Source organism: Hipposideros armiger, unplaced genomic scaffold (genome assembly GCF_001890085.2).
Source record: "Hipposideros armiger isolate ML-2016 unplaced genomic scaffold, ASM189008v1 scaffold_216, whole genome shotgun sequence".
NCBI lineage: Eukaryota > Metazoa > Chordata > Mammalia > Chiroptera > Hipposideridae > Hipposideros > Hipposideros armiger.
In genome coordinates, this window is record NW_017731566.1 from 1,284,251 (window position 1) to 1,305,024 (window position 20,774).

Below are 20,774 nucleotides of genomic sequence, written 5' to 3' on the forward strand. Positions count from 1 at the left end.
TGTCGATGTGCCAGCAGCCCGGGTCTTTCATTGTCAGGGCCTACGTATATGGAAACACATTCTCAGACAGGTCTGTTGGAGAAAGGCTGACCCCCGCCAGACACCTCTAACAGAGCAGCATCGAAGTCTTGAAATATGTATTTTGCGCTTTGATGTGAGGCCAGCAGCTGAGGAGAAAACTTTGCACATGGCCTCCTGGGCTTTCGGGAGGAGTGTCACTCCAGGGGGGAACACCAGCCTGACAACCCCGCCTGCCAGGCCGAAGTCGGGAGGGGAGGCCGTAATTGAAAACACATGAGGGAAAGAATTTCCACAAGGTCCTGGCGTGGCTGCAGCACAGCGTGGGGGGCAGGAGCGGGAAGCGGGAGACCCGTGTATGTTTGTGCAGCTCCAGTACATAAATATTTTGTTTCATGTCTAACTCCGAGAGGCACAAGTGCAAGAAAACATCCCCGTCCTGCGGACGCCCAGTGATGACACCAGTCTCACGTGTTTAGGTGAAAAGCTGTATTTCAAAGCGGGAACAGTTGTACGTTACAAAAGTCACTGTGAGTCTTCAACTAAATAAATAATCAAATGCATAGCCCTCAAAGACGCAGTATTTCATCTGTCTAGTTCAACAGTCACGTTTTGCTTCGTGTCACTCGGCTTTTGGAGAGGAGCAGCGCCCGGGTCAGCGGGCAGACGGGACCGACGACTTCTTAGGCATCTGCTTTCGCTGCCTTTCTTCTAATAAGGAGAGTACATTCTAGATAAACAAAAACAGGTGAATGCAATCCAGGGGTTGGGTTGGGTTGGTTTCGTTTTGTTTAAAGTACTACAGAATGAGCCTGGAAAGGCAGAAAGAATATCCCAACCTGTCTGTCAAAAACTCGGGCCATTTCGAGGATGCCTTTGCCGAACTGAGAGAGAACACAACAAAAATTATCTTATATGTATGTTTTCTTTCTTCCCCTCCTGGGAAAAACTGGAGAGAGAGAGATCGAGTTATTTACCTCGTTTTTCACGCTTGCATCTGCCCCTTTGTCGAGAAGTAAGTGGACTAACTCTTCGTGGTTGTTTAGCACTGCCACCTAAAAAACAAACGCGAGTGGGCTGTGAGCGGGCTCCTCCGTCTCCACCGAGGCCGCAGCCAGGCCCAGGAAATCCACCAGCAGCACCCTGAAAACCCTCGCTCTACAGAGATGACAACCACAGGGAAAGCGGGACTGGCCCTGCCTTCCCGCCTGAGCGCCGCTGGGCAGGACCAGCGCAGAGAGCAGCATGGCCGTGTAGGAGCCGATCTGTGTGGACCCTCCAGTGGCCTTGGGGAGTGGGGTGGGTAAGAAACAGACGACGAGACCATCATGGCGACCGACGCTGCCATGCCTGTGAACAGGCCGGCAGGCAATCCATACACAGCCAAACCCGGGGCTCCCAGGCGTCACCTCCTTACAGAAGCAGCTCTGACCGCCAGGCCTGACAGAAAGCCAGGCTGCCTTCCGAAGAAAGACCTACCATTAGGGGTGTCTTTCCACCTTTATCTTTCGCATTCACGTCGGCTCCAGCTTCAATGAGCAGTGAGGCCACACTCTGGTTTCCGGAGACCGCGGAGACTCTCATGAGCGGGGTCCAGCCCGAGCCAGCGTCCACCACATTCACCTGTGAGGCCACGGACAGAGGCCTTGAGTCCTGTCTCCCTCTCTCCCTCTCTCCCCCTCTCCCTCTCTCCCCCTCTCCCCCTCTCTCTCTCTCTCTGAAAAACGCTCACCGGAAACAAAGGAAGAGTTCCTTGCCCAAATCCCCCTAATTTAGATCGCAGTCTTCCTAGACTCGGTAAGAGTTGCCTGGACTGTGCTAATTGGGTTCACATTTATCAAGGTGACCCTATGTTAGGGTCACTTTAAAGGGTGCTGAGAGGCCCCTGGCCTCCCTGCTGGCTGGTCATCTACATTTTGTTCAAATGGGGAAAAGCAGGGACAGAAAAACGAATGAAACAACGACGTCCCCACCGTCCTCTCTCTTGCCTACCGTTCTTCACCTGTTCTTTAAATAGCGTTTACTTAGCTGACTTTCAAATATCTTTGTGAGCAGCTTTAAATCCTTTCTGGCACAAGACAGTATGCTACACATGCACCCTTCTACTTATCAATATGTATTAACTTGAGGCAAGACACCTACAGGTAAATACAGAGCAACCAGAGCTATTACACGAATTCCAACCAGAAAAGTTAGCTAACCGAATGCCTTCTCCAAAACATCATCAGCCTCGTAGTAAGAGGGCCATTTCCCAGTCATCTGCTGTGCATTGAGATCTCTCAGTTCAGGGCTTTAAAAGACAATATATTAGGAGAAGAAAATCTCAACACTGCCTCCTCCAGTTCCAAGAAAGACCTCATCAATCCATGAAGAGTGGCACTGACTACACACATACACACACCTACACACACACCTCATTCTGCCCCAGAATTAGTCTGTGATGTCCGCAGCTTTAGTAAAACATCAGAATAGAACAAGGAGCTGCCAGTGGATCCTTGGGACGTCACAGGTTATTTATATGAATGAGATTATCCAATGCACCATCTTCAGGGTCTTCATCACGCAAAGAACAAATAACCTTTGGGCAGCGAGCTTCAATATATTTAAATAATAACAAAATAGTCACCTCAGATTACATGGTGCTTTATACAGTTTTCAAGGCATGTTCACACGCATTTCCTCCATTAGTCCAGAGGGTTGAACAGGGGTAGGTTTTTTTTTTTTTTTTTTTTTTTTTGTTTTTTTTTTAGCTGAGCCATCCTGCTATGGGGTAGGTATTTTTATCCCGAGTTTCCAAATGATGAAACCGAGTATCCAGGTACTCAGATGCCTTTCCTAAGGTCATGTGGCTGACCCACTGAATGTAGAAATGGTTTCCCACGCAAGTTAGTCCCCCTCAGGGTGAAATTATTATATTCGGGAAGAGGGTGGTGGCAATGCCCTGGTTAGCGCCCATCTCCATCCCACAGTATTCCAAAGCCTGGGCGGACCATCTGCCAAGGTCACGGAGGGGCTCGTGCTGACATCATCTATCCGCCATCTGCCAGACACACAGAAATATTTAGGGGACACACTCCTGTAGCCCAAGGGCTACGGGAAAAGGTGGAATTTACCCCCAAACAAGTGTGTCCATATCTGAAGCCCAGAGAGCCCACATTTCGCACATCCAATATGCAAATGCGCGTGGCAGACACCTGCCCTTCTTCCAGCAAAGGCCGACCTTCATGTTCAGCTACAGGCTTTTACTTGGGTCCAAAGCATGAGCAGAGTTCATCATAAACCACACACGGGACGTGGCTGTCCCTACCACACAGCGGGAGTGGCCCAGCCCGACCACCGACACCACAGGCTAATCCTTCTGACCTTTTGTGCATGTTTCTCAAAGAAAACAAGAAATGTTAGAAAAAGGAATTATCTTAAGGACTGAGAGTTTTCCCTTCAAGGGGTCCTTTTCTCAGCCCACTCAAAGCGGCCCCTGAATCCGCAAGGCCCCACAACTTAAGCCTTGCTGTCTGTCAATCACACTTCAGAGACAAACAAGAACAAATCTGCTAACATCTTCCAGGATGCAGGACTCTTCTCGGTGTGAGTTTATTTTCCAGGTCATCAGTTTAATTTCCCAGCACTCTACACCATCTGGCAATCATAATTAGGGCAGCATTTTGCTCATCGTGCCTGGTTTCCACACCTTGAAATTTTTACTTAACTTCTTTGAAGTCTTGAACTAACATTTTCAAAATTATCAGCCGTTACCATAATTGAGCTAACTCTGTTTACTCATTTTCAGAAGTCCAAACTCCCTTCCATTTGCTAAATCAAATGTAGACGTTCTGATCGCATGAAACCAGCATGCCTGCTTCCAGGTAAAACTGGAATGACAGCCACGTCCTGTGTGTGGTTTATGACTTCCAGGTAAGAGCTGAAATGCTCGGTGCTTGACATACCCAGTTCGCTCTTTGGAAATTTTTTTGGAATAACTAATCTTTAAAGCAAACCAAGAATAAAATAATCTACTTCTAGAAGCAACAAGAAATATGGTGGCTGTAAGAGTTCCTAATATTATTGTGTTCCCAACACAAATGGGTATCTGGTACATGGTAGATGCTCGATAAAGCATTGGTGAGAGATGAAATGAGGAGACGAATGAATGAGCAAAGGGATAAAGAACGTAGGTGAGCAGACACATATCGGGTCCACTCTCGACTCAAAACCGTTTCTTTTTTCCTCCATAACCATCCGAAGCCTCACTATCATGTCGATTCTATGATGGTTTTTTTTCCCCGCAAGGCTCCAGGGGCCTTCTGGCTGAGAAGCCAGAGAACTTCCTCCGTCATTTCTAAGTTCAACTCATGGGCCCTGCTTCTCGGGGACCCTGTGGCACAGCAGTTCAGGTTCTTAACAGCATGTGTGCAGCTCAGAAGGCAGACCCCGTACCTCACAGCCGTCCTTTATCATCCAGTCAATCACATTGCAGTGGCCCCCATCTGCGGCCCAGTGCAGAGCTGTGCAGCCGCCCAGGTCTCTGGCCTCCCAGGAAGCACCGTGCCGTCGGAGATGCTTCACGACATCCAGGTGTCCCGCATAGCATGCCAGCATCAGGCTGCAACAGATGGAAGAGGCAGCATTTGGCTATAAGTACAGGCGCCAAGCCCAGGTCCAACGCTACCCTGCCTGGCTGAACCATGAGAAAGGAGTCTTCATTTGTAGTGGAAAAGACATGAAAGTTATTCATACAAAATGTACATGCGTCCATCAGCTAGTGAACGGACAAAATGTGGTACACCCATACAATGGAGTAGTATTGGGCCCTAAAAAGGAAATGAAGTTCTGATATACGCTACAGCATGGATAAGCCTTGAAACGTGATGCTAAACCAAAGAAGCCGGACACAAAAGCCCACATATTATGTGATTCCGTTTATATGAAATGTGAAGAAAAGCAAATCTAGAGAGACAGAACTAGCAGACTAGAAGTTGCCACAGGCTAAGCGGGGAGGAAACGGGGGCGGGACTACTCATGAAGTATAGTGCTTTTTCTGAAATGTTCTGGAATTAGATAGTACAACTCTGTCAATATATTTTAAAATTCTGAATTGTACATTTTAAAGGAGAGAATTCCATGGTATGTAAATTACATCACAATAAAAAATTATCACTGTAATTCAATAAAATATTAGATTTTAAAACATTGCCAGTTCACGATGATATTCAAAAAACGGAAAGGGGTGGGGATACTCATTTGACACCTATAAAACCAATTCCTTACTCTAAATATTGGTATTTTTAAAAAGTAAACATTTACTCTGCCGATACATGAGGAACTACAGCCCATTCCCAGTTGATAAAGAAAAGCTCTTTTTCACAGAAGACTGCCAGCTAATAAATATAGAAGGTATCATGGAACTGGAAAATCACTTTTTTTGTATCTCCCAGTTAAATAACTGATTTGGGCAAGGACCATCCATGGGGGCTAAAATTATCGGATGAAAGGTTAGCGGAGAACAGGATCTTCACACAGTGCTGAATTCTTGTCCCAGAGACTATCTTCTAATTGCCCTGGGAAACTGCACTTTTACAGAGGAGAGACTTAGCTGCTGCACCCTAACCAGACGACCAAGTCTGGAGCCACCAACTGTGGGACAGCCTGCAACACACACCTCCTGATGGACGCAACCCGAAGCCACAACACCAGTTCTGAAGGCTCATGCTCACAATTCAACCTGAAGCTAATCAAGCCTTTAACCCTAATCTTAACTTAAATAGCAGGTGTGACAAAAAATGTACACAAGTGGACACTTTGGTCAACTCTGCTCAAGCAATAGTTCACTGTAATCAGAAGTGTCTGGACGCTGATGGGAACCACTTTGAGCACCTCTTGTGATTGCAGAAGTCAAACGTGACTTGTATTCATCTTTTGTTATTGGTATATATTGAGTATTACAATTGTAATAGATTTTTTCTTTCTTAAAATGTGTATACATGTTTTTGGCACCCTCTGCATTGGGAACAAATGGATGAATGAACAAATTAAATGCCTCTTCCACAACTAGGAGGCAATTGGGTAAATGAAGAACATGGGGCATTCTGTGTTCTATAACATGATTGGTCTGATCCCCTTGAGAAGTCATTGCTATGAGAAAAAAATTTATTTTAAAGGATAGAGGACCAGTCCAGAATAATAAAAGAGACAAAAAGAGAGAGAACAACCAGATGCAATGTATGAGCTGTTTATTGTACTATTCTGTCAATTTTTCTAAATGTTTGGAATTCTCTATATAATAAAGCACTGGGATGAGGAAGGTCCTCCCAACAGGAAATGGTACGAGGTCTCTGAGTGATAAATGGAACGTCCAATGCTAATGCCCGAGCCCAGGCAGGGCTGGAATGGAACCTGACGGCCACATCCCTGTGTCCTTAAGGCAGAAGAGAGGGGCCCTTCACCTGCCCAGGGCTGAGGGTGCTTGCATGTGATGCGTCCTGATCACTAAGTTTCTTTCCAGAGGGGTCACATCAGTTCACACTTGTCTCAACTGTATCTGAAAGTGTCCATTTTTCTCACCCTATACCAACACTACTATCATTTTTTAACTGATACTATGATAGGTGGACTTTTTTTTATTACTAGCAGGGCTAACAATTTTTCATATGAATTTTGAATTTAATCTGTTATGAATTGTCTTTTCTGTAAATTGCTTTTTCTACTGTGTACAGTTTTTGGGGGTGTAAGTATAGGTATGTACTTTCTATATATTAAAGTTGCCTTTCATTTGTCCATGTTTTCAAATCTTGCCCCAGATTGTCCTTAACTTTGTAATGAAGTTTTTTTAAATGTATAATGCATTCTTCATCTTTTTCTTAGTGATTTCTCATAATCCTTTAGTCTTTCACATTATAAGATCAGATAAATATATGCCTATGTTTTCTATGGTTTTGTTTTTCACATTTAATTCTTTTTTTTTTTTTAAAGATTTTTATTGGGGAATTGGGGGGATGGGAACAGTGCTGGGGAATTGGGGAAAGGGGAACAGGCAAGTTGCTGTCGTTTTGTTCTTCAATCTAGTTGTGGAAGACGTTGCTTCACTGGCCCAAGTTGGCACCATCATTGCGCTCTTCTCTGGCGAGGCAGATCAGTCGCCGGCATCTGGACGGCCGCTCACTGCGGCTGCTGGCCGCTCACACTGGCTGCTGGCCACACACGGTAGCCCATTGCAATCCACTGCCACAGGGACTGCAGCCCACGCCGTCGCCGGCGACTCATGGCAGCCCAGCTCCAGGTTGAGCTGTTGTTCAGCATCTTAGCTGTAGAGGGCAGTGTCACTGGCCCTCATATGTGGGATCCGAACCGGGGCCCTCTGGCATCCCAAGCGAGTTCTTAACCATCGCGCCACTCAGCCGGCCCTTCACATTTAATTCTTAATTCACCTGGAATTTATTTGAGTGCATGCTATGCTGTAAGACCAGAATTTAGCTTAATTTTTTTCTTCTTCAAATAGCCTATTTTTCCAGCATCTTTCTCATTGGTCTGTGTTGCCCCCGTTGTCACTTACTAAATTCCAATGTATATGGAAATTGATTTTAGGGTTTATATTCCATTCTATTCATCTTTTTTTCCCAATTATTTGTACCAGTATCATACTACTTGAATTACTTATAAGTGTATGAGGCATTTCAATAACTGTCAAAGCAAGTCCTTCCACATTCTTCTTTGACAAAGTTTTGATAGCTAGTATCATCTGTTTGTTCTTCCAGGTAAATTACAGAATCATTTTGACAAGTTCTCAAGAAAAATTCCATTTGAGACTACATTGAACCTATATTTAATTGGGGAAAAACAAGATTTTATATTTGATCTTGCCATTCTGGCATATAGTATATGTCCCTATTTTTAAAATCTTTATCTTTCAGTAAGTTTTCATAGGTTTTTGTATACAAATTTCTCACTTTTCTCAGATATTTTATTTTGTATTCTACTTTGTTTCCCTTATCCTATTTATGAACCAGTTACTGATTGCCGTTATTTAAGAAAATTTTTTCTTTATTTTATAGCTGCCCATTTTATGGAACCTCCTTATTAAGTCCAAATATTTGAAAGTTGATACTCTTTGGTTCTATAGGAAAGGAACCATACCTCTCACCTCGTTTCGTATCTTGCCAAGCTGATCAGCCTTCCAAAATACCAATCATGAAATAGCGACATACGGCTTGTAGTTATTATATGCCCAGCACAGTTTATGCATTTTTTCATATACAAACTCATTAAATGCTCATAAGCCTACAAGTACTTCTATTATCCCTAATTTATAGATGAGGAAATTGAGGTATAGAGAGGTTAAACAACCTGCCCAGGGGCACGCACCCCATCCACGCAGGAACTGGGATTTGACATGGAGCTGTCTCTCGACCACGCTCATGGGCTTCATTACTGATGTTTCAAAGGAATCTGTCAACACTGAAGGGTGACACCAGCTGGTCATCTGAGATGATAGAAAACTTTGTGCGATGCCATCAAAGGGGTCACTCCTTCAGCAGGGAAGCTGGTGCTCCCATATGACAGACACTGTCTCAGGGCTGAAAGCATCCTGCACATTAAAAAGATAAGATACTTTTTAAAGTATCTTAAGGTGATGAGTCACATCGAATTTTTGTTCTGCATCTACATACACAGAGGTTTTCACCTTTAGTCTACTGATGAGAAGCATGATGGGAAACTTCCTACCACTAGACATCCTTACCCTCCTGCAGGTCCTCTTAGTTGCAATGGGAGAGGTATAGAAGTCTTCACACATGCAGACATACAAATAGCTTGCTTTCTCTAACTATCAGATTTTAGCAATAAGGCTATCCTCTAGCTTTCCAGCTTCCTCTCTGCTCTGGACAAGTTCAAGGTTATTATCAGTACCCAGAAAACGAAACAAGCTGACTGGTAGAACAGTCACGCCATGTTGGAGGTAATCCTTTAATAAACTTTCTAATTTCTTGTATGGGTATTGGCTATTTCAGATTTTCTGCTTCTTGGGTTGATGTTGGTGGTTTCAATTTTCTCAGGAAAAGTAGCCATTTCAATGAAATGATCAAACTACTACTTTAGATGCAAATGCCCCGTCTTGCTTTTCATGTTTAAATTTCCTCTATAACCACAGTTATATACCTTTTCAATTTTCTAATTTTTTCTTTTTAGATTTATAAGAAACTAGTCCATTCTATTAAAGAAATTTTTTGTTTAAGAGGCAGCTCTCACACATCTCAATCTTTATTTTGTAATTAATCAATGTCTACTTTTAATTCTTTCCTTTTCCTATCTCTCAAGCTTTTTCTCTTTTCATTTTTTTTTTAATTGCTATTATTCTTTTTCAGCCCTCTTGAGTGGATGGCTTAGTTCCAACATTACCTAGGAACTAGTTGGAAAACTGCTGTTTAAATTTATAAGTGATTTCTTAAACATTATTATTCAAAATCTATTTCTGCATTGTATCCAGCGAGTGTAGTTAGTATGCTGACTTTAGAAATTGGTATTTTCTTGGCAGTCTACCATGTACGATCAGTGTTGGTGGCTACCTTTAAACACTAGGTTGCAGCGCACAAACCTTGGCTCTGCGTGTACGTTATATGACTGTGAGCTTTGCATTTTGTTCACTGTTCTACCCAAGTGTCAATTGGTGATTTAAATTAATTAATTAAACCTGATTCCTGGGTTAGTGACCATTTTTAAGTCTTTCTAAATCATTCTTCCATCTGTACGTAATGACGTCTAAACTCATGCTGCTTTCATGACCCCCTGTAAGGCACTCAGCCCGTACCTGCCATTAGCGTCTGTGGAAACACTAGAAATTTAGTTCACAGAGGAAAGCAAAACTCAATGACGGCCCTTAGGGAGGTACAAAGTGCCACAAGTACTTACAACCGAATGCCCAGCACAGAGCTGGTGATGCCACGTTAATAACTACCGTGTACGGAGCACTTGGTGTGTGTGTGTGTGTGTGTGTGTGTGTGTGTGTGTGTGTGTGCGCGCGCTCGCGCACTAGGCAGTGATTGAGGGGAGGTCTGTGCATTGTCATATAACAGATACCCCATAAATACCCTGTTGGATAAGAGAACAAATGAGTAAGACAGTTCTGCCACTGCCATCTTCCTCTGGAACATGGTACTTTCTCTCTCCATACTGTCAAAGGACATGATCAAATATTTGCTTTAAATCAGAAACCCTCTGAGCAGAAGCCTAGCAACACAAATATGGAAACATTTCTGGCATTTTCCATCCACCTACCTGTCCTTGCCACTTCCGTTCCTCATGTTCACATCCGTGCCATTAGAAATGAGGATTTTCACGAGCCTAAAGGGGACAAATTTAAACACAGCTGGATAAGCAGCTTCAATGAGTAGAAACCCACGATAATCCAGTCAAACTAATCCCATTGTCTTTATGACATGTCTTCCCAACACATCCCTCTCCATCTTTAGAGACCAGCTGGCTGTAAAGACAGGGCACAGCAGCAAACTACCTCCTCACCCTAAAAAAAAAAAAAAAAAAAGGTGGGGTCAGGGGGTTACCCTTTACATGAATTATTCACTGAAAACAAACTCTGGCATGTAAAAAAATTGGACTATCAAACTAGTCCACTGTCACTTCAATGACCACCTTAAATATATTTTCAAATGACAGCATTTAATGGAGAAACATTTATATTTTTTTCATAATGGCATTTTAGTGGTTAAAATATGATTGAAAAAGAAGCTATGAGTATTTATGCCTATCTCTGTGTGGAACAGAGATAATGGAGCGTGTCAGTGAAATTATACCTTAGCAACCTATCAGGGAAGTTTGTTTTCCAGAATTAATAGTCCTGCTCTTTCTTTTTTTTTTTTTTTTTTAAAGAAATTCAAATTCCAATACCCAGTTTTCTCAGGACATATAAAATATACAGCAAAATTTAATTAAATGGCTACCTCTTTTCCTCACCATGCGATTATACATTTTTACATGCTCTCCTGCACGTCCTATAGCTTTATGAGAAAAACAGCTGAGATTTTGTTCAGCCCATACAGGGCAGAGTTTTGGAAAGAGAAAAGAAATGGGGTTCCTCCACCACCTCCTACCGCCCAGCCCCACCCTGAGCGGAACCTTTGGGAGAGGGCTCAGCCCCTCACTGAAAGATAAGAAGGGACAAAGCCCACCTAGTGTACCCTTTCTGGGCAGCGACCATCAGCGCCGTAAAGCCAAACTTATTGGGGACATCGACCTTCACGTTGCTTGGAAAAAACAGAGAAAAAAGATTAACATGCTCAGCATGGCTCCCTGTAGATTTGCAGCTGACTTCTCTCGTGCGCGGAGTACAGGTGACTAAAATGGTTCATTTTACCAAAAATTCGAATTTCTTCTGGGCCATTAAATTGTTGTTGCCTTAGACTGCCCTGCCGAATATTTTAAATTCACAAGAAAAGGAGAGAAAATTGCTGTAATTTCACTTAAGAGAGGCACTCCCTTCAACTCAAAACCGCTATGCGAGCTGATGAAAAGCACTCTGAGAAGAACACGGCACCCTTAAATTAGCAGAGGACACTGCATCGGGGCTGCAGACACTCAGCTCCACAAGCAGAAGCCTGTGGGGTGGACACCCACGCTTTTGCCCACGCTTTTTAAGCTGGGCACAGGGGCTTACACGTCAGCTTAACAGCTTTGCTTGTTGTGGAAACCTTCTCTCCTCCAACATACAAGAGCCCCAATTCACAGACGACTTGTCTTCTAGGGCACAAGAGACCACTGACTCACAAGGATCTAGGCAAAATTGTCCCTTTTTCATTTAGGGCGTGGCTTCAAATACTCCATCTGCGGAAACTGTGTCTGCCACTATCCCCCTAGTGTCCTGTCAGCCTTTGAATTAGAAACAGCTGATGGAGTGAAGCCTTGATTTCATTAGAAATTAGATGTAGGCATTTGGGGGTAAAATTTGCCTACATGATATGTTACGGCATCTAAGCACGAGTCAGAAGTTCGTTCTCGGAAGAAAACATGATACCCAGACTTGTCATTTCCTTTCTCAGTTTTCATTAAATAATTACTAAATGTCACCCTTCCATGGGGCTCTAGCATCATCTTTACTGATGATGCTGAACTTGCATCAGTCACCTGAGATCAATTTTGGAGCCAGCTTCAAAGGCAGGGGAAATTTTTGGAAAATAAAATAAAGCTGCATCATACATTTCTCTGTACTCCATGGGCACTAAAAATTAAAAACACAGTTTTTTAAATGGTAGAGCTTTCTCACCCTCCTTGAAGTAGTCGAACCAGCAAATCTTCATCATTCACATTGACAGCTCGATGGAAATACTCGCTGCTGATGGGTTCTCCTGGAGAAAGCGGACAGAAAGCAGTCACCCAACATATAATGAGAGAAGAGTGTTCCGGCCATATTCCTCCTGCAGCCCTAAGTGGACGTTCACGTTCACCTCCAAGAAGGCACTTGGCTGTTCCAGTATCTTACATTTCTAATTCGATACCTTCTTTTACTGCAAAGGACCCTGTTTTCACATATTAAGAGAAGAACATTGTCCTAAACACTTGGGACATTTTCAAGTTATGAAAGCATTGCTTTGTGAATGTCAAAAAACACTTGAAACCGATCCTTTCAGATTTCGTGAGGCTTAATCTATGTCTCTTACAAGCGAGGAAAAACCCCACAACTGTCACAACATGCTGGCTTTCCCTGCCAAAGAGTCTCTAAACAACAAACAAACAAAGACAGATTGCTTTAATATTTGGAATCCAAAATTTCAGTTCTTCCCAGGAATACAACGGTCATATTGGCCTTGTCTCCTCTGAGCTGTGGGGGCAGAAGGGCAGACGCGAGCACGGAGAAGGAGCCTGAGAAGCAGCAAAGGGACAGCTGGAAGTGGGGCAGGCGGGGGGGGGGGTCCTTTTGTACAGGGGAACATGAGCTCCTGAGGAAGAGGATGGGCCACAAGTGCAACAGCCAGCTGAGCGTGTGAATAAAGGCACAAGTGAAAGAAGCCCATCTTTCAAGGCATTTATTCCACGGCTTCACTGGTTCCACATACCACGACTTTCTCATTTTTAAAATTATGATGAAGCTTGATGAAATAATACAAGCACAGCTCTTAGAGTAGCACCTGGTGTGTTGTTAAGTATCCACCATGTGTCTGTGGCTGAGGACAGTAGTGGTGGAGCAGCTGCCCTCGTTGGATACAGCCCTACCAGTCCCTCTGCCTTCTGCTGGGCCCCCTCCCACACTTAGAATACCTACCTGCCCCCGACAGGCACTGCGTTTATAAGCCCTCATCTGACTCACCTCCAAGGTCTCATCCATTCACTCAACAAATGTCTGTTAAGTAACTTACATGCCATGTCTTGACACTGGGGGTCCCAGAGACAACGAGACAACTACATTCCTTCCCTTGCCAGTTCCGCTGGGGGGCACATTCAGCCTGTTATTATTCTAAACCCTAAAAGACAACATCCACCCTCTACCCTCGTCCTTGGTCCTCCCATGCTGCACCACAGACTGCCTCCTGGGGCTCACCCCACCACTTCCCCTCCCTCTTACAGCCTGGCCTGCAGGCGTCCACTGGCCACCTCTGCCCAGTGGAAATTAAAATTCCCTACTCCTGCTCCTTTCGGTGGAAAGCTCTCTGGGACGTGGGTTCCCAGGCTCGGGAGCCACCATTCTCCTGAGCTCCTTGGAGGAGTTCAGCTGGGCAAAGTACAAACTGGGGGCAGGGGACAGAAGAACGAAGGGATCCCTATCAGAATGACCTTTCGCTGATACCCTTTCTTCCTTTTGATAAAAATAAATTGAGGCCAAGTTAAAATTGTTTTGAAATAATTTGGTCTGCGAGAGCTTGCCAATCTCTTAAAAGATTTTTTAGCCATACTGCACTTCCTTTTCACCATTCCACACATATTTTTAGACCAAAAGCTTTGAATGAACGTATCAGGATAAACCATCAAAGTGCAGGGCCCACGCTGTCCCTGGCCTTCCAAGCGACAGCGTACCCAGCTAGGTGGTTCTGCCAGGGGGCTACGGAAGGGGGGCAGGGCTTGGCCCCCCCGAAAACTCCAGAGGACATTTGGTGAAGTTTGATAATATTTTTGGTTGTCACAACTTAAGGTTGGTGCTCCTGGCATCTACAAGTAGAGGCCAGAGATGCTGATGAACATCCTACAGTGCACAGCGCGGCCCCCACAACCCAGGATTACCCAGCCCACGATGTCAACGGTGCAGGGGGAGAAGCCCTGGGCTACAGTCCTATGGCTTAAATGACCTGCTATGTGACCCATCCAAACTTTGGTGGACAAACGAAACACATGGCAAGTTTCCCCTCCCTCACGCACCCCAGAGAGGAGGGGGAGGGCATTGTGGTGGGCAAGTCTGTTGTCTCACCAAATGGCCCCCACTTCTGAGATTCTCGCGCTTCAACTGCCACTAAAAATACAAAAACAAGTAATCTGCATAGAGTTGTCTAGAACATAGGAAGCTCATCCTATTTTGACTAAACTTTAAACTGTGGTATCCTGGCTGAAATCCTACTAATGAAGCTGGACCTAGGACTTCATACAATGCTTTTTAGATTCTCCTTCAGACCACAAAACTGAGGGCCAGAAAGGCCGAGTGAGTTGTCCCTGGGTCACCCAGGCAGGAGCTCAACGCAGGTCTCGTCAGGCCACACTCCTTCCTGGGCATTTAGTGCATACTGAGGCAGCTGACCAATTCACTGTATGCATCCATCCATTGTAAGTTTTGAATACAAGCAGACATCTTAAATAAATAAGACACACACACTCCACAAAGTGTTCAATGAAAGGGGGTGCCTAAAGGCCTAAAGCGCCTCAGAGAAGTGTTAACTTCTTGAGATTTTAAAAAACTTCTAAGAGCACACGCAGCATCCCAGCACACGTCCGCGCTGACCATGTCCGAGCCACCTTGTCTATCTTACCTGAGCACCAGGGCTCTCCCAGTAGGGTCACTTCCTGGTGCGTCCCGCCCAGGAAGCTCTGCAGCGTGCAAATATTGGGAAAGGAGATAAGTTCATTTCGTGCTTAGACGCTGAGGGCGGCACGTAGCCAAGACCAGAGTATTTTGCTATCAGGATATAATTTAAATAAATGTATTGCCTGTTCCAGCTTCACCAAGAGGCAATCAGTGCTCTCATTACTTATTCTGAGAACAAAGGGACGTCTCAAGGAAGACGGGGAACTGCATAACTGTTCATCACTCCTTGCTTGCTGAGTTTCAGCAAACGGCAGCAGTAACTGTCATTCAGGGCGTGAAGGCTTTCTCAGCACTGACCACTGTGAGGGGGGCAGAGAGGCACAAGAACGGCCAGCAGGGCAGGCGTGGACCAACTGAGGCACGGGCAGGTCGCCCCGTTGACATGAACTTGACAGGGAAACAGACCAGGAGAGGCTCTTGGCAGAGCAGAACAGCTCTTCCTACTCCCACTCTAGGCAGGAGTGGCGAAGAACAGAGAGGAAATTCCAGCCTGAGCCAAACGGTCTGATCCTGCCGCCCCCAAATCCCTCAAGACTTCGTGGGCCTGGCCCAAGGGATGGCCATCAGTTCCTGCAGCCGAAAATAAAGGAGGCGGGCTTTGCCTTCACGGGTTTGTTTTTCTAATGTTTACCCCGAGTACTGCAATTCCAAATACTGAACTGATGCTGCCCATGGGGGGGATGTCCGTGAGTGCTCGCCCACCCTGGAAGGCTGAGACTCATCAGGCAGGACCACACAAGTGGGGACATCATGAATGGATGGATGCATGGATGGATGGATGGATGGATGGACGGATGGATGGATGGATGGATGGGTGGATGGATGGGTGGGTGAATGAATAGTGAATGAATGAGTGAATCTCCCAGGAAAGGTGGGGGCACGGAGGTCCTTGGGAAGCCATCGCTCCTGTCCTGTAACAGGCTTGTTTGGCTGCAGGGATTATAATGTGATGATAACACCTTTCCTGGCAGAAGCTGAGTCTCCACTAAAAGCAGTGAATAAATGGTGAGCCCATTGGAGAAGATATTTGCCAATTAACAAGCACCAGCTGTTTTTCTTTCCTTTTTAAGGGCCCAACTGATTAAAATTGCATGCCTCATTTAAGCAAGAGTCTCGTGTACTTTACCTGGAAAAAAAAGGCTGAGCATCCTTTATTCAAACAAAGTACACGCTTTTGTAATTCATTAAAACACTTCCAAACTGAATGCAAATTATCAACCCACAGAAGCATTTTCACTTGCTCTGTACAATGTGCACAGTTTTAACTCTTTGTGTAGCATTGTCTGCCTCCTTAAGAGTCTGCTTTGGATATTGTAAATGTAACAATAGCTCAGGGAGCAGTGGCCGGCCGAAAGGAAGAGCATACCTGCTCCTTACCACCAGGGGCGCCCCTGAGGCTGAGTGCATGTCCTTGGCTGCAGCACCTGTGCTGTGACCTGACGGTGAGATGCTCAGGAACCCCAGCTCACTGGGTCATCCCCAGAAGCGCCGTCTCCATCACGCCCTTGTCCCTGTGTAATTACCCATGGGAGCCATGGACCACGGCGACAGACGCCCTGAACCACTGCGCCGGTTATGCATGGCTGCCTTTTGGAAGCTGGCTTGGCAAGAAGAAGGCCTACCTGGCCCACAGGAACAGCCCCTGTCAGCTGATGGACAGGTACTATGGTTGCTCACCTCCTCAAGAGCTGCAAACGGAGAACTGCCTCCATGTCAAGTCGGGCAGGAAGTCCGGAAGACCCTGCCCTGGCTTTGATGTGCTGTTAAGGATGCCCATGGCCATCTGAGGCTCACCATGGTCGCCTCTGCACCCAGTTCATCCTCACCTTGCAGGTTCAGGTGGACTCTCCCAGCCGGTGGTAAACAGACCAGCTCCCAGCAGACATGGGAGTGAGCTGAGAAGTGCTTCTCCTCTTCATGCTGCCTCGGGGCCTTTCCATTCACCATCCATCCATCCCCCACTTATAAAGGACCTTCTACGTGCCAGACTGACCCATCGCCCCTCCCTTCAGGAGCACACAGTAGGTGGGAGACAAAGAAGATAAAGACGTAAAGTGAGATGCAAGAGGCACGCACCGTTAGCTGTGGCGAGGCACAGCTCTGTGCCAGGGGAGGAGCTAAGGTTCATGGCACCGAGGGGAAGGCACGTGGGCTCCTCCTGAGCCCAGCTCTGCCCGGAGTAGGCTCTACAGGCACAAGACTGGAGGGGGTGGCCTGGGGGAAGGGGGCTGCTCTGGAGTGAGAGGCTCCAGAGAGAAGGGGCCGAGGGTGTGGGAGTGGCCTGTGGGTGGCTGGGGATAGTGGGGGGACAGGAGGGAGTTGGAAGGTGGCCTGACCGAGCAGCCTGGACCAGGGCTCCCCTCGAGTCTCTTTTCAAATAACGGGCGCCCTTTGCCAACCTTTTCTCCTGCCCGCTTGTCCTCCCTTCTCTGTGCTTCCCCTCCACACGCAAAGAACTAACTTGTGTTCTGCTGCTCTGTCTTCTTTACTTTCCCCTAAAAGCTCCAGGAGCTCACTGTCTTCCATACGAAAGCCAATGCTTTCAAAGTTGCCAGTTTAAGGGACAAGCCCCCTTTTCTGACCTGTGTGCATCTCCATAATCGACCGTTCCACTTCAAAGCTCTCCCCTGAAATTCCGTTTCTTCACAAAGCTAGCTGAGCATTGAGAATGTCACAGCATTGCCACTGTCGGCTTTAACTAAACTCCCAGCTTGCTAAACTAAGATCCGGTCCCCTAGTGCCTTGTTTGCAGCTGAAGATATTATAGCCTGACTCAAATGAATTACCTTTAACTCACACAAAAACGTCCATGAATAAATACCTAAAGGACACAGTCAAAACCCACAGGGAAAAAATAGATAGAGGGACAGAGTTAGAGAGATAGAGATAGAGATAGAGATAGAGATAGAGGTAGAGATGAGAGAGAGAGAGAGAGAGAGAGAGAGAGAGAGAGAGAGATGATAGAAATAGAGATATATGCCAAATGCCACATTGAATAAAATCTTAAAATGACATTTTACCTACAAGAGGAAGATTTTTTTTGTGCAGCTGGAAGACCTGTCTATGTTTTCAGAGTGAGCCAGCAAGAACATTTCTGACTATTTTAGTCTTTTAGTCTAGTTCGGGGGTCGGCAAACTTTTGAGGCAAAGAGCCAATCCTGTCCCTCACAACAATTTAAAAATTATTCGAGAGCCATAAAACAAATGAAATAACCATTATATGAATAATGTCCTTTAAAAATTTTATAAATGAAACTATGATAGTTTTATTTTCATTTTCAATTTGACTTCAGAGCCACATGTACGTACCCAAAGAGCCGCATGTGGCTCACAAGCTGCAGTTTGCCGACCCCTGGTCTAGTTCAAAGATGGTATTGGATATACACACATCTTTAAAACATTTTAAAATACCGACCACAAAGAGCATTTTCCGCCTTAATCTGACCTGGGGACAGGCTGCCCTGGTCAGAGGCGCGTGGCCAGCCTCCGGCCTCCACCTCGTGTGGCACGTCCTCCGTGTCCTGTATTCATTCTTACTCACTCCCAGCATCCCCAGAAATCAGGTGTGTCTGGCAGGTCAAGACTCACACACTGAAGTTGTCCCAAAGGGACAAAGCCCTGAGTGGACCTCATCCGTCACCGTAGCACGTGTGACAGGCGATGGTTCTCCGCGTGGGAACCCCTGCTCAGCCCCTCCCATCTCCTCAGGGGAGGCTCCACCCTTTGGTACCAAATGTGCACCCACAGGCAGTGATGGCACGAAAACAGCCCTCCCGTGAAGGAACTCGCACCATTTGCAACGATATGGATGGACCTAGAGTACATTATGCTAAGTGAAATAGTCAGTCAGAGAAAGACAAATACCATATGCTCTCACTTATACGTGGATTCTAAAAAACTGAATAAATGAGAAATGTAAACAGAAATAGTCTCAGAGACACAGAGGAAAAACTGAGGGTTGCTAGTTGGGAGGGGATGGGGATGAGGGAGAAGGGGAAGGGATGAGACAATACAAATTGGTAACTACAATATGGCCTCAGAGATAGAAAAGACAGTCTGGGGAATATAGTCAATAACACTGTAAATACTTTTTAGGGGGCCAGATGGACCCATGTCTTGTTAGGGAGACCACTTCATTGACGGTGTAGAGGCCTGACCACTGCACTGTAGTTTTGAAGCTCAGGTTGAATAATATTGTATGTCAACTATAATTATATATACATATAGTCATGGGATGTGGAGTAGAGTGTGGGAATGGAGTCAATGAAATTGTAATAGATAAGCATGATATCAGGGGTGGGAGGGCAGTGGATGGGGGAGGGGGATTGTTTCTTTTGAGGGGTGAAAAGAATAACTGTTGCATTGTTCTGTACACCTAAAACTAATAAAAAAAAATAAAAATTAAGAAAAAAACAGCCCTCCCGTTGGCTACAGCACCGCTGGACATCCCTGGGCGATGTCCAGGCCCTGTCAGTCCACCGTGTCATCACAGCGTTTACAAACGGAACAGTGCCTGCTTCCTCGTGTAAGGCTGGCCAGGGTGTTTTCACCTCCACCTTGGTGCCACCTACATGTGTCTTTACACAGGTTAAGTTCGGAGTGTTTGTTACTCACTGGTTGTAGACACGGTGACCACGGGGCTGTACGCATACTCTCCAGAGGGGCTGGTGACCTTCAGCCGAAACCTGTACAGTGTCCGGGGTTCCAGGCCCTCCACCACGTGCTTTGTTGCGTATCCCCTAGACGGAAGAGACACACATGACACAGGCGGTCACACTGCTGTTCTCTGCCGGTCATGAGAAGAGCAGGTGGAAGCGAATTGTGAATGCTGCCTATTTCGGTACAGATCTGATCATGGTGGCTGTTATCTCCCACGCTAGGCTGTGAGGGCCTTGAGCACAGAGGACAAGTCACAAGGGACACCCCCATCCCTTCCCCGCATGTACCCCCTCTGTGTCCGGGGGCCCAGTACTGACACGCAGCTTTGAACTTCAGAGAAACGGTCGTGTTCACCCATGATGTTGGCCCTCCCTTAACAAGGTTTCACGCTTGAGGGATAAGACAGGCAACCCAATCATATATACGCGTTTCTCAAGCAGGGTCTCTGAGTGGATGGTGAGGCTGGCTGTCTAAATGATGGCTGCGTATCTACTGCTGGCAAACAATAATACAGGAAAAGGGCTCGAAGAAACAAAATACATGATCGCTTGTAGCCTGTGAGTGACTTGGAGAGTGGCTGGGGAGTCAGGCCGCACGGTCAAGTTCATCTAGGAAAGCGTTTGTGGAAAATAGATGCTAAACACGCTGAGAACGGAAAACGGATCAGATGCTAGCGGTGGAAATCCACATGCCTCCAGAGGGAAGAGGGGCCAAGTCTCATCCTTCGGAGCCTGTGAAATGAGCACCAGGGAATAAGTGCTGGTAGGCAACCTCCCTGCCTGCTCAGGAGAGGCTGGGGTCCCGCCCGGTGCCGAGGCCCCACCCCTCTGCAAGGGAGGCAGGTCCCAGGGGTCTGGCTCCGAGTCAGCGCTCCTTCTAGGATATCGGGCCGCTAAAAGTCAACAGAGTTCTATCTATTTCCCAATACTGCCCAGAACCTCAGCTTTCCACTGCTGCCCAAAACGTTTACTGGCAGGTGACTAAATTCCATGTATCTCTTTTCAATTCCTACATCTAAATTTTTCTTTTCTTATACCTCAAAGGATTACCTTCTGTGGGTTAGTGTGTGTGTGTGTGTGTGTGTGTGTGTGTG

General features: G+C 46.0%; 1 protein-coding gene across 2 annotated transcripts in view; it reads right to left on the reverse strand.

Annotated features, from left to right (window-relative positions):
- Window positions 1-367: 367 nt before the first annotated feature.
- FANK1 (fibronectin type III and ankyrin repeat domains 1) overlaps window positions 368-20,774 on the reverse strand; it is a 65,045-nt gene continuing 44,638 nt past the window's right edge. For both annotated transcript variants that reach the window (XM_019654207.1, XM_019654208.1), the window contains 9 exons: window positions 19,637-19,761; window positions 12,281-12,362; window positions 11,190-11,264; window positions 10,282-10,347; window positions 4,453-4,618; window positions 1,498-1,641; window positions 996-1,073; window positions 858-902; window positions 368-748 (listed from right to left, as the gene is read on the reverse strand). In XM_019654207.1, the coding sequence (XP_019509752.1) occupies window positions 674-748; window positions 858-902; window positions 996-1,073; window positions 1,498-1,641; window positions 4,453-4,618; window positions 10,282-10,347; window positions 11,190-11,264; window positions 12,281-12,362; window positions 19,637-19,761 (856 nt within the window). In that variant the 3' untranslated portion in view covers window positions 368-673. The remainder of the gene's footprint in view (window positions 749-857; window positions 903-995; window positions 1,074-1,497; window positions 1,642-4,452; window positions 4,619-10,281; window positions 10,348-11,189; window positions 11,265-12,280; window positions 12,363-19,636; window positions 19,762-20,774) is intronic.